General features: G+C 43.6%; 1 protein-coding gene across 3 annotated transcripts in view; it reads right to left on the bottom strand.

The window, feature by feature from the left end:
* Nucleotides 1-12,318, bottom strand: part of LOC140491772 (RELT-like protein 2) — a 29,280-nt gene extending 16,962 nt beyond the window's left edge. Inside the window, exons 1-4 of one of the 3 annotated variants that reach the window (XM_072590173.1) lie at nucleotides 12,173-12,194; nucleotides 11,982-12,074; nucleotides 6,846-7,054; nucleotides 336-407 (exon numbers count right to left, since the gene is read on the bottom strand). In XM_072590173.1, the coding sequence (XP_072446274.1) occupies nucleotides 336-407; nucleotides 6,846-7,041 (268 nt within the window). In that variant the 5' untranslated portion in view covers nucleotides 7,042-7,054; nucleotides 11,982-12,074; nucleotides 12,173-12,194. Of the gene's footprint in view, nucleotides 1-335; nucleotides 408-6,845; nucleotides 7,055-11,981 lie in introns of all 3 variants that reach the window. The other 2 variants (XM_072590172.1, XM_072590174.1) reach the window with 2 other exon arrangements.

The raw sequence follows: 12,318 nt of genomic DNA, 5'->3' as shown, positions 1-12,318 counted from the left end.
AGTAGGTGGGGAGCAGCGGGATGCAGATCTTTAGGAATTAGGTGATAGCTTTAGACAGTGGATTTGGATCGGCACAGGCTTGGAGGGCCGAAGGGCCTGTTCCTGGGCTGTAAATTTTCTTTGTTCTTTGTTCTTAGTTAGAAGGATCATTACTCTGTATGTAACACATGCTATACCTACTATGGGAGTATTTGCTGACAATACAGGGAAAGATTTATTCTGTTCAAAAACAGTGTTCTGTCAGTCAGCTCCAGAGAGGCTGATGGTTCATTGTATGTGTTCTATTGAGAATATGTGGGCAGGACCCGACTCTCTGTTCCTTCAAAGATGCTTACCTTCATTTTCAATTATGCATTGCACAATCTGTCCAACAGTATCCTGGTTCGATTTGCTAGTTTCCTGAACATCTGCAAACAAGGTGATGACTTGATTAAGTGTTTGAGAAATTAAAGATTTGCATTTCTACAGTGTTTTTCAGGACATTCCAAGTGCTTAAAAGACAATGAAATGTAAACAATGTTATAATGCAGTAAATACAGCACTCCCTCAGTACTGACCCTTTGACAGTGCAGCACTCCCTCAGTCCTGACCATCTGACAGTGCAGCACCCCGTCATTACTGACTCTCTGACAGTACAGCACTCCCTCAGTACTGACCCTCTGACAGTGCAGCACTCCTTCAGTACTGACCCTCTGACAGCGCAGCACTCCCTCAGTACTGACCCTCTGACAGTGCAGCACTCCCTCAGTACTGGCCCTCTGACAGTGCAGCGCTCCCTCAGTACTGGCCCTCTGACAGTGCAGCACTCCCTCAGTATTGACCCTCTGACAGTGCAGCACTCCCTCAGTCCTGACTGTCCAACAGTGCAGCACTCTTTCAGTACTGACCCTCTGACAGTGCAGCGCTCCCCAGTACTGACCCTCTGACAGTGCAGCGCTCCCTCAGTATGGCCCTCTGACAGTGCAGTACTTCCTTAGTACTGCCCCTCTGACAGTACATTGATTAGATTAGATTAGATTACTTACAGTTTGGAAACAGGCCCTTCGGCCCAAAACGTCCACACCGACCCACCGAAGAGCAACCCACCCAGACCCATTCCCCTCCACCTAACACTACGGGCAATTTAGCATGGCCAATTTACCTGACCTGCAGGAAACCGGAACACCTGGAGGAAACCCACGCAGACGCGGGGAGAATGTGCAAACTCCACACAGAGAGTCGCCTGAGGCGGGAATTGAACCTGGGTCTCTAGCGCCATGAGGCAGCAGTGCTAACCAATGTGCCGCTCATTGTCATTTAGTTCTGACCTCCAACAGTGCAATACCCCGTCAGAATTGCCCCTTCAACAGAGCAGCGTTTCCTCAGTTCAGCTCCTACTACAGTTAAATTTCCTCAGTTCTGGCACCAGGAGTTCCAGTCTAAATTATGTGTGAGTGTCTGTGTGTCAAACCTTGAAACATACTCCTCAGACTCCGAAGGCAGTGAGTCAACCACTGAGCTGTGACTGATTGTCTAACCATCAGTAAAAATGTTACTGCAGTGAGCGTACCAAGGGCAGAGATGTGTTGAAGACAGTGTCCCCCTTCATTGTGAGGTCTGTCCATATCCGCAAATAGTAATGTACCATCATTCCAGTAACAGAGCGAATAATGAACAATCAGGGGTCTGCGAGTCATAGAGTCACAGAGATGTACAGCATGGAAACAGACCCTTCGGTCCAACCCGTCCATGCCGACCAGATATCCCAACCCAATCTAGTCCCACCTGCCAGCACCCGGCCTATATCCCTCCAAACCCTTCCTATTCATACACCCATCCAAATGCCTCTTAAATGTTGGAGTTGTATCAGGCTCCACCACATCCTCTGGCAACTCATTCCATACACGTATCACCCTCTGCGTGAAAACGTTGCCCCTTAGGTCTCTTTTATATCTTTCCCCTCTCACCATAAACCTATGCCCTCTAGTTCTGGACTCCCCAACCCCAGGGAAAAGACCTTGGCTATTTACCCTATCCATGCCCCTCATAATTTTGTAAACCTCTATAAGGTCACCCCTCAGCCTCTGACGTTCCAGGGAAAACAGCCCCAGCCTGTTCAGTCTCTCCCTGTAGCTCAGATCCTCCAACCCTGGCAACATCCTTGTAAATCTTTTCTGAACCCTTTCAAGTTTCACAACATCTTTCCGATAGGAAGGAAACCAGAATTGCACGCAATATTCCAACAGTTGCCTAACGAATGTCCTGTACAGCCACAACATGACCTCCCAACTCCTGTACTCAATACTCTGACCAATAAAAGAAAGCATACCAAACGTCCTCTTCACTATCCTATCTACCTGTGACTCCACTTTCAAGGAGCTATGAACCTGCACTTTAAGGTCTCTTTATTCAGCAACACTCCCTAGGACCTAACCATTAAGTGTATAAGTCCTGCTAGGATTTGCTTTCCCAAAATGCAGCACCTCACATTTTTCTGAATTAAACTCTATCTGCCACTTCTCAGCCCATTGGCCCATCTGTTCCAGATCCTGTTGTAATCTGAGGTAACCCTCTTCGCTGTCCACTACACCTCCAATTTTGGTGTCATCTGCAAACTTACTAACGGTACCTCTTATGCTCACATCCAAATCATTTATGTAAATGACAAAAAGTAGAGGGCAATTTACCGATCCTTGTGGCACTCCACTGGTCACAGGCCTCCAGTCTGAAAACCAACCTTCCACCACCAACCTTTGTCTTCTACCTTTGAGCCAGTTCTGTATCCAAATGGCTAGTTCTCCGTGTAATCCATGAGATCTAACCTTGCTAATCAGTCTCCCATGGGCAACCTTGTCGAACGCCTTACTGAAGTCCACATAGATCACATCTACTGCTCTGCCCTCATCAATCTTCTTTGTTACTTCTTCAAAAAACTCAATCAAGTTGGTGACACATGATTTCCCACACACAAAGCCATGTTGACTATCCCTAATCAGTCCTTGCCTTTCCAAATACATGTACATCCTGTCCCTCAGGATTCCCTCCAACAACTTGCCCACCACCGAGGTCAGGCTCGCCGGTCTATAGTTCCCTGGCTTGTCTTTACCGCCCTTCTTAAACAATGGCACCACGTTTGCCAACTTCCAGTCTTCCAGCACCTCACCTGTGATTACCGATGATACAAATATCTCAGCAAGAGGCTCAGCAATCACTTCTCTAGCTTCCCATGGAGTTCTCGAGTACACCTGATCAGGTCCTGGGGATTTATCCACCTTTAACCGTTTCAAGACATCCAGCACTTCCTTCTCTGTAATCTGGACATTTTGCAAGATGTCACCATCTATTTCCCTACAGTCTATATCTTTCATATCCTTTCCCACAGTAAATACTAATGCAAAATATTCATTTAGTATCTCACTCATTTTCTGTGGCTCCACATAAAGGTCGCCTTACTGATCTTTGATGGCCCTATTCTCTCCCTAGTTACCCTTTTGTCCTTAATATATTTGTAAAAACCCTTTGGATTCTCCTTAATTCTATTTGCCAAAGCTATCTCATGTCCCCGTTTTGCCCTCCTGATTTCCCTCTTAAGTATACTCCTACTTTCTTTATACTCTTCTAAGGATTCACTCGATCTATCCTGTCTATACCTGACATATGCTTCCTTCTTTTTCTTAACCAAACCCTCAATTTCTTAAGTCATCCAGCATTCCCTATACCTACCAGCCTTTCCTTTCACCCTGACAGGAATATATTTTCTCTGGATTCTTGTTATCTCATTTCTGAAGGCTTCCCATTTTCCAGCCATCCCTTTACTTGCGAACATCTGCCCCCAATCAGCTTTTGAAAGTTCTTGCCTAATACCGTCAAAATTGGCCTTTCTCCAATTTAAAACTTCGACTTTTAGATCTGGTCTATCCTTTTCCATCACTATTTTAAAACGAATAGAATTATGGTCACTGGCCCCAAAGTGCTCCCCCACTGACACCTCAATCACCTGCTCTGCCTTATTTCCCAAGGGTAGGTCAAGTTTTGCACCTTCTCTAGTAGGTACATCCACGTACTGAATCAGAAAATTGTCTTGTATACACTTAAGAAATTCCTCTCCATCTAAACCTTTTAAACTATGGCAGTCCCAGTCGATGTTTGGAAAGTTAAAATCCCCTACCATAACCACCATATTATTCTTATAGGTAGCTGAGATCTCCTTACAAGTTTGTTTCTCAATTTCCCTCTGACTATTGGGGGGTCTATAATACAATCCGAATAAGGTGATCATCCCTTTCTTATTTCTCAGTTCCACCCAAATAACTTCTCTGGATGTATTTCAGGGAATATCCTCCTTTAGCACAGCTGTAATGCTATCCCTTATCAAAAATGCCACTCCCCCTCCTCTTTTGCCTCCCTTTCTATCCTTCCTTTAGCATTTGTATCCTGGAACATTCAGCTGCCAGTCCTGCTCATCCCTGAGCCATGTTTCCATAATTTGTATGATATCCCAGTCCCATGTTCCTAACCATGCCCTGAGTTCATCTGCCCTCCCTGTTAGGCCCCTTGCATTGAAATAAATGCAGTTTGATTTATTAGTCCTACCTTGTCCCTGCCTGCCCTGACTGTTTGACTCACTTCTGTTCTCAGCTGTACCCATCTCAGATTGATCTCTTTCCTCACTATCTCCCTGGGTCCCCCCCCCACCTTACTAGTTTAAATCCTCCCAAGCAGTTCTAGCAAATTTCCCTGCCAGTATATTAGTCCCCTTCCAATTTAGGTGCAATCTGTTCTTCTTGTACAGGTCACTTCTACCCCAAAAGAGATTCCAATGGTCCAAAAATGTGAATCCTTCTCCCATACACCAACTCCTGAGCCATGCATTCATCTGCTCTATCCTCCTATTCCTGGCCTCACTAGCTCGTAGCACTGGGAGTAATCCTGATATTACTACCCTTGAGGACCTGCCTAAGTCTCTGTAATCTCCCTTCAGAGTCTTAACCTTTTCCCTTCCTATGTCGTTGGTTCCAATGTGAACAATGACCTCCTGCTGGCCCCTCTCCCCCGTGAGAACATTCTGCACCCTCTCTGAGACATCCTTGATCCTGGCACCAGGGAAACAACACACCATTTTCTTTTTCTCTGCTGGCCACAGAAACCTCTGTCTGTACCTCTGACGACAGAATCCCCTAACACAATTGATCTCTTGGAAGCTGACGTACCCCTCGTTGCATTAGAGCTGGTCTCAATACCAGAAACTTGGCTGTTTGTGCTACGTTCCCCTGAGAATCCATCACCCCCTACATCTTCCAAAAGCATACCTGTTTGAAATGGGTATATCCACAAAAGACTCCTGCTCTAGCTGCCTACCTCTCTTACCCTTCCTGGAGTTAACCCGTCTATGTGACTGTATCTGAGACTTTCCCCCCTTCCTATAACTGCCATCCATCACATACTGTTGCTGTCGCAAATTCCTCATCGCTTCTATCTGTCTCTCCAACTGATCCACTCGATCTGATAAGATTTGCATCGAACAGCATTTATGGCAGATATAATCCGCAGTAACTCTTAAACTCTCTTTAAACTCCCACATCTGACAAGAAGTATATATCACTGTAAAGGCCATTTTTGCTCCTTCACAATCTACAGACCCAGAAAATAACACTGTCTTATTCCTCGACAAACACTACCCCAGGTTAAATTAATAGCTATGGCTTATATTTTAAGTTTAATCAAGTGACTTATCTCCAAAAACATATAATCAAGAAAGAATCCACTGGACCCACTACTGCATCCTTTCTCTTGGACAGACTTAAAACAACAATTAACTTATCTGATTCTGTGTTGTGAACTTCGCCCAACAGTTCCTCCAAGATTAGTTGTGAATTTCACTGTTTGTTAATTTTCCCAGATGCACTCCGATGTCCAGCGATACACGAATTCAACCAGCAAAGGGGGTAACTATGTCGGTTTCTTCTCTCCCTCTGTCTCTCTCTCTCTCTCCTGCAATGTCCTTACCGTGTGCTTCCTTTGTCTCTCTTCTCCCTTTTAAACTGCTGTTGTTTTGACTTTGTTTTCCCAAAGTTCTAAAACAATGCAACAGCATATAAAACAGTAATTACTGCTGCTGGAATTCAAGGAAATCACCTCCAACACCTAAAATACCTCAAAAAAAGGAGCGGGTCTTCCAGCCAGAAATTTTTCCCGTCCTCCATCTTGGATTACCCAGAATCCTAGCTAGTTTAAGGATAAAAGCAATAAAGCTTTTAGGATTGAGATGAGCAGAAATGTCTTCACTCAGAGGGTGGGGAGTCTGTGGAATTCATTACCACAGAAAGTGGTTGAGGCCAAAACATTGTGTTTTCAAGGAAGAGGTAGATAGAGCTCTTGTTAGGGATCAAAGAATAAGTGGGGAGGCTAGGATTGGGGTATTGTGCTCAATGATCAGCCATGATCATATTGAAAGGTGGAGCAGGCTCGAGGGGTTGAATGGCCTACTATTACTCCTATCTTTCATGTTTTTATGATGGACAACAGATGCTGACATTTAACCTTGGGAGAAAGGTTTGCACTTCACACACTTACATGCATGGAAACCCTAACCAAGCACAGAAACAACATCTACATTGATATCACTAAAGTAAAACCAAGAACTGCAGATGCTGGAAATCCAAAACAAAACCAGAATGCTTCGATGAACTGGACCTGAAACATTGGCTCTGCTTTCTCTGCACAGATTCCGCGAGACCTGTTGAGCTCCCCCAGCAATTTCTGTTTTTGTTCTGCACTGATATGCTTTGGTTCCCATCTGCAAATCAGCCTCTTCAGAAAAAAAGAAGAAAGAAACTAAAAAGATTGCCCTACTAAACTGTACGGACCATCTGGTGGAACAGTGTCCTCTTGTTCTGCGTCCATCTCCCGTGATGTCCGGCAGTGATAGCCCTTCTCCTTCAAGATGTGGCATAGCAGGACACCCATTAGCCCCATCACAAAGAACACCAGAACCAGCAGCAAGATGGTGTACAGGTTTTGAGGATGAGCTGTCACCTCTTCAATTTCCCCATGATTCTCCATCTTCTACACTCTCCTATTGAAACAAAAACCAAATAATCTTTTAATGAGAATTTCTTGATTTTCTTTAAAATGGTGTAAACTAAAAATCCTGGTTGAATTGTAACTCGTAACACTTTCACATCACAATGACATCTTGGCAAGAGAGTGATACTAATCAACCACACTAGTCCGCAGACCATCACAGAAGTATAAATGACCAACTGAGTCCTTAAGATGGTTAGTCTGCCTGAGTTTAGTCACTATTTAAGATAAAAGACATTCACAACCAGGTTTCATTGATAAACAGAAAAATAAAACCTACTTATGAGAAAAAAGCTTATCCTTTAACAAGTGGTGAAATGGATCACGGATTACTATTTTGCAGACTTAAAGTGTATCTCCTTTAAATCCAAATCCACACATATTCATTCATAAATAGGGCAAAAAAGACAGACAGTTCTGCAGAAATATCATGGATAGAAAACAAAGTCAAAATTCTGTGCATCAAGAATCCAAACCATACGAATGCGGGAACTTGGCAATGTGAGATGACCTTTTCACAATTATTCTATTTTCGGATGATAACACATTGATCCTCAGCTGCAGAAGATCCTTAAATTGGTAGCCATTCAGTTAGACCTAGGTCTTTGTTTGAGTTGGAGGTTGTTCTTTTTGAAGTGTTTTGGTTTCTTTTTCATTTGCAGAGGGTATCAGACTGAGAGTGATAGGGAGAAACCAGTCTGACTTGCAAGCTCCTTGGAGGTCTGAGTGCAACTTCCCTCTCTCAGTTCTGTGACAAACTGTTTTTCAACTCCAAAAATTGTTACTTGGCAGTTTTATCATTAAACCAGGAGCATCTGATGCCAGTCTTTCTCACAAAAATATTGAATCCAGCTTCTCAAAACAGTTACATAAATGACCTTGTCTCAGCAATAAGTGAAAACCACAAGGTTTCACTATTAATCTTTGAGTTGTGAAAAACAAAGGTGTATTCCCTGTCCCACTGCAGTATCTAAACCTCTATTATGCCCATTTTGTGTTTCCAAAAAAATGCAGTCCTTACAACAGGTCACTGGTCGGTTGAGGAGTTTTGCACGAGATCATGTGGTGTAAGCAGGAACTTGAACAACTGTAATGGGGCGTTTCTGAACAAGTCACATTCAGACAAGACCATTCAGCCCACGGAGCCTGTTCTGCCCCACAATTAAATCCTGGCTGATATCCACATCAACTTCATTTTAAGTGGCTAGTTAGTTTTGTTGGCTAAAAGTGTGATGTGGAATAATGCTAAGAGCATTGGCATGTACTTACTTTGGTTTAGATTAGATTAGATTAGATTACATTATAGTGTGGAAACAGGCCCTTCGGCCCAACAGGTCCACACTGCCCCGCCGAAGTGCAGCCCACCCATACCCCTACATTTACCCCTTACCTAACACTACGGGCAATTTAGCATGGCCAATTCACCTGACCTGCACATCTTTGGACTATGGGAGGAAACCGGGGCACCCGGAGGAAACTCACGCAGACACAGGGAGAATGTGCAAACTCCACACAGTTAGTTGCCTGAGGCGGGAATTAAACCCGGGTCTCTGGCGCTGTGAGGCAGCAGTGCTAACTACTGTGTCTCCGTGCCGCCCACTTTCCACTTGCCTAGGCCCACAGTGATATTGTAGGATAAGCCATGAGAAACGGGTCTTTGGTGGACTGCTGCAAAGGGTAAAAGAAGTGGGAGGTAATACACAGCTACAAAGAACGGTATAAACTAAAGGGCAATGTTCTAAAGAGTGTGCAGGAACAGAGGCCTGGGTGCAGAGTTCTCTCTAATTTTCTGATGGCTGTGTGGGCCTCTGAGCCACACATATAGCAGCAACCTCTGAAACTTGAAATCAATTGCACTATCAGTATGCAAACACCAACCACTGTGCGTGGAATTTCAGTATAATTTCAGTTACATCACACTGTAAACTTTTGCTATAAATTCTGTGTCTTACAATCGTGTCCTCCACAACCACCTGATGAAGGAGCAGCGCTCTGAAAGCTAGTGCTTCAAATTAAACCAGTTGGACTGTAACCTGGTATTGTGTGATTTTTAACTTCAGTTATATAGAATGATTAGAGAAATTGGCACTGTTTTCCTTGGAATGGCAAAGGCTAAGAGAAAATTTGCTTGAAGTTTTCAAACTCACAGTCTGGATTTAGTGGAACGGAGAAATTGTTGCTGCTCATAAACAGATCAAAAACCAGAGGGCACAATTTTAAAGTGTTTTGCAAAAGAAGGAAGTGTGAGGTGAGAAAGATCTTTCTCAGTCAGCAGTAGTTACGGAATGGAATGCACTGCCTGGAGGCAGGTTCAAATGAGACATTCAGGAGGGCATTGGATTCTTATTTAAATCAAAACAATGTGTAGGGTAATGGGGAAAGGCAGGAAATTTGGTATGAAGTTAAAATGCTTTTGGAGCCAAAGCAGAGACAGTGGGCAAATGACCGGAACAATTCAATGATTCTGCGAAAGCAGAGAAAGATGCTGCACCATCTACTGCAGCTGCCAACCTATTCAGATGTCTTGAATCCTGCTCACCTCTGAGATCAAATGAAAATAGCCAAGAGATTGGGGAGAAGAACATACATCCTTCCTCCTTTATGATTAAATTCCTTAGCATAGGCTTTGTGTAAAAGTGGGATGTTTGACTTTTTTTGATCATGGTATGTGGGTGTTGACAGTGAGGATAGTGTGTTTATTCCCCACTCCTAGTTGCTCAGGGCACTGTGAAGAGTCAACTTACTTTCAGCTTGGACATACTCAAACAATAGAAGTCCACCTACTACTTGATTCATTTGCTTTTGTTCTGTATCTTTCAATATCTTATCCAAAAATATTCAACAAACACATCGAGTTAGACCCCATCTACCACCCCTGAGAAAAAGAACAGGAAGTGACTTCACCACAGGAAATGATATCACCAACCCAAAGAAACCCAAACATATAAACAGAAAGCAGGAATTATCAGCAGTGCTTTGCCTGAGGTGCACTGACGATGTTACCTAGTAGGGTGACGAAACGTCCGGAAATGAACCTTCCAGCTCAGTGAGCAAACCTTCATCCAGAACCTCAACCTGAGCTACAAATCTTCTCAAAACTCACTGATATTCATCAACTTAAGTCTGGAAAGTTTCAAATCAATCATAGCCCCAACAAAATTTGAGAAAAACTCCAGATTCCTACTACCATCTTCATGTAGATATACTTACTGCCATCTGCCTTGAATGGTCTAATTTTAAGGTCACATGTTCCCTGCAATGTAAAAATATTTTTCTCTATTGACATAATAAATCTTTAACCATCTTAAACTGCTACTTGGTCACCTTTTAAATTGTACTCAAAACAGAACACAAGCTAGCCAATGGAACCTGCCCCTGTAGTTTAACTCCTTTAACCCTCATATCATATTGTATAACATATAGAAGCAGAATTAGGCCATTCGGTCCATCAGTCTGCTCTGCCATTCAGTCACAGCTGCTATGTTTCTCACTCCCATCATCCTGGTGAAGTGAGCATTTTGCTTTCTCCAAGGCTCATATATCATTCCTGAGATGTTTTTCTCAGAACTAAACACAGCACTATCAAATAAAAATATAAGTTAGTTTGGAGGGGCAGTGCTGATGGAGTGCTGCACTGTTTGGAGGGGCATTGCTGAAAGAATGCTTTACCATTGCAGTGCTGAGGAAAAGGTTGGAGGGACAGTGCTGAAGGAAAAATCAACCAGACAGAAGTGGGTACTGCAGATGCTGGAAATTAGAGTCTGGATTAGAGTGGTGCTGGAAAAGCACAGCAGGTCAGGCAGCATCTGAGGAACAGGAAAATCAATGGTTTGGGCAAAAGCCCTTCATCAGGATGGCAGATCAGCCATCTTGATGAAGGGCTTTTGCCTAAAACATTGATTTTCCTGCTCTTCAGATGCTGCCTGACCTGCTGTGCTTTTCCAGCACCACTCTAATCTAGTGCTGAAGGAAAGTTGCATTGTTGCAGGTGTAGAGCTGAGGGCATGCTGCACTGTCAGAGGACCTATACTGAAGGTGTGCTACTTTCTCAGAGGGTCAGGAGTACTACACTGTCAGAGAGGCAGTAATCAAGGAGCGATACATTTCAAAGGATCAATACGAGGCAGCACTACACCACAGGGAAGTCAGATCTGAGGGAGCACTATATTGTTGGAAAGTCAGATGTGAGGGAGCACTACATTGTTGGAAGGTCAGACCTGAGGGAGTGCTTCATGTTGGAGGGTGACTTCTGGGAGTACACTGCACGTTGGAGGAGGTGTTGTATTTTGAATGTGAAAAGAGGCTCATCTACTTCAGTTACATGCATTTGGATTCGCTCAGATCAAAACGGATTCAACCAGAAAATCTAGTCATTTTCACATTGTCGAAGGTTTGTGATTTAAACATTACACTTCAAAAGTATTGCACTGAGTTTAAGTGCATTAGGATGTCCCGACGTGGTGAAAGATGCTATGTAAATTCAGGCAATTTCTTTCTTTATAAACGAACGAAGATCATTGTCCAAGATCAGGAAAGCATTTCATAAAACCGCTTCGGCAACTTCGCTTTATGGGGACTGGTTCCTCTCATTGTTGGGTCTAAACTGAAACTGATTTTGTCTTGACACGCACCTCCCTCACCTCACTGAGCACATTTACATCTTACAACAGGGTGTCAACTATTCAAATGGGTATCAGGAAGGACCGTGAATATACCTTCTACAAGTGTAGCAGATTCCTGGCAGGGGGGAAAAAATGACATGAGACCTTTGTGAATCACTTCGAAGTTATAAAACATCAGGACGTAGGGAGCTTTCAAACACACAGGTACAAAGTGCCCACTGCAAAGCAAATTAAATTAAATTCAGCATCTCTTCTGTAAACTCAGGTCATTCAATGAATCGTTGCAATAATACCAACCTTGACTTGATCCCGAGGACTAAATCCCGTTGTGTTTACTCTGGTTCCTCACGTTGACGTCAAGTGTCATTGCATCTCGTACGTTCTGGGATTCTAAAAATGCACATCTGCTTACTCTGTCAGTCCCACCTCCTAAAAGCTGCACGTATTAAAATCCCAAACTTGGTGTCACTTACTGCATCTTAACTAACCTTGTCCTCTGCTCCCTCTCACAATGCTCTGACTTGTCTCCTGAATGGGTTAAACTGCAGGGAATAGATTGGCCCACTGCGTCAGCATCATCACAGCGAATCTGAGCGGGTCATGTTGAAGGATACCGGCTTGTCCTCCGTTCAAG

The sequence above is a fragment of the Chiloscyllium punctatum genome, chromosome 20 (assembly GCF_047496795.1).
Source record: "Chiloscyllium punctatum isolate Juve2018m chromosome 20, sChiPun1.3, whole genome shotgun sequence".
Taxonomy (NCBI): domain Eukaryota; kingdom Metazoa; phylum Chordata; class Chondrichthyes; order Orectolobiformes; family Hemiscylliidae; genus Chiloscyllium; species Chiloscyllium punctatum.
This window is presented reverse-complemented; position numbering and strand designations above follow the sequence as displayed.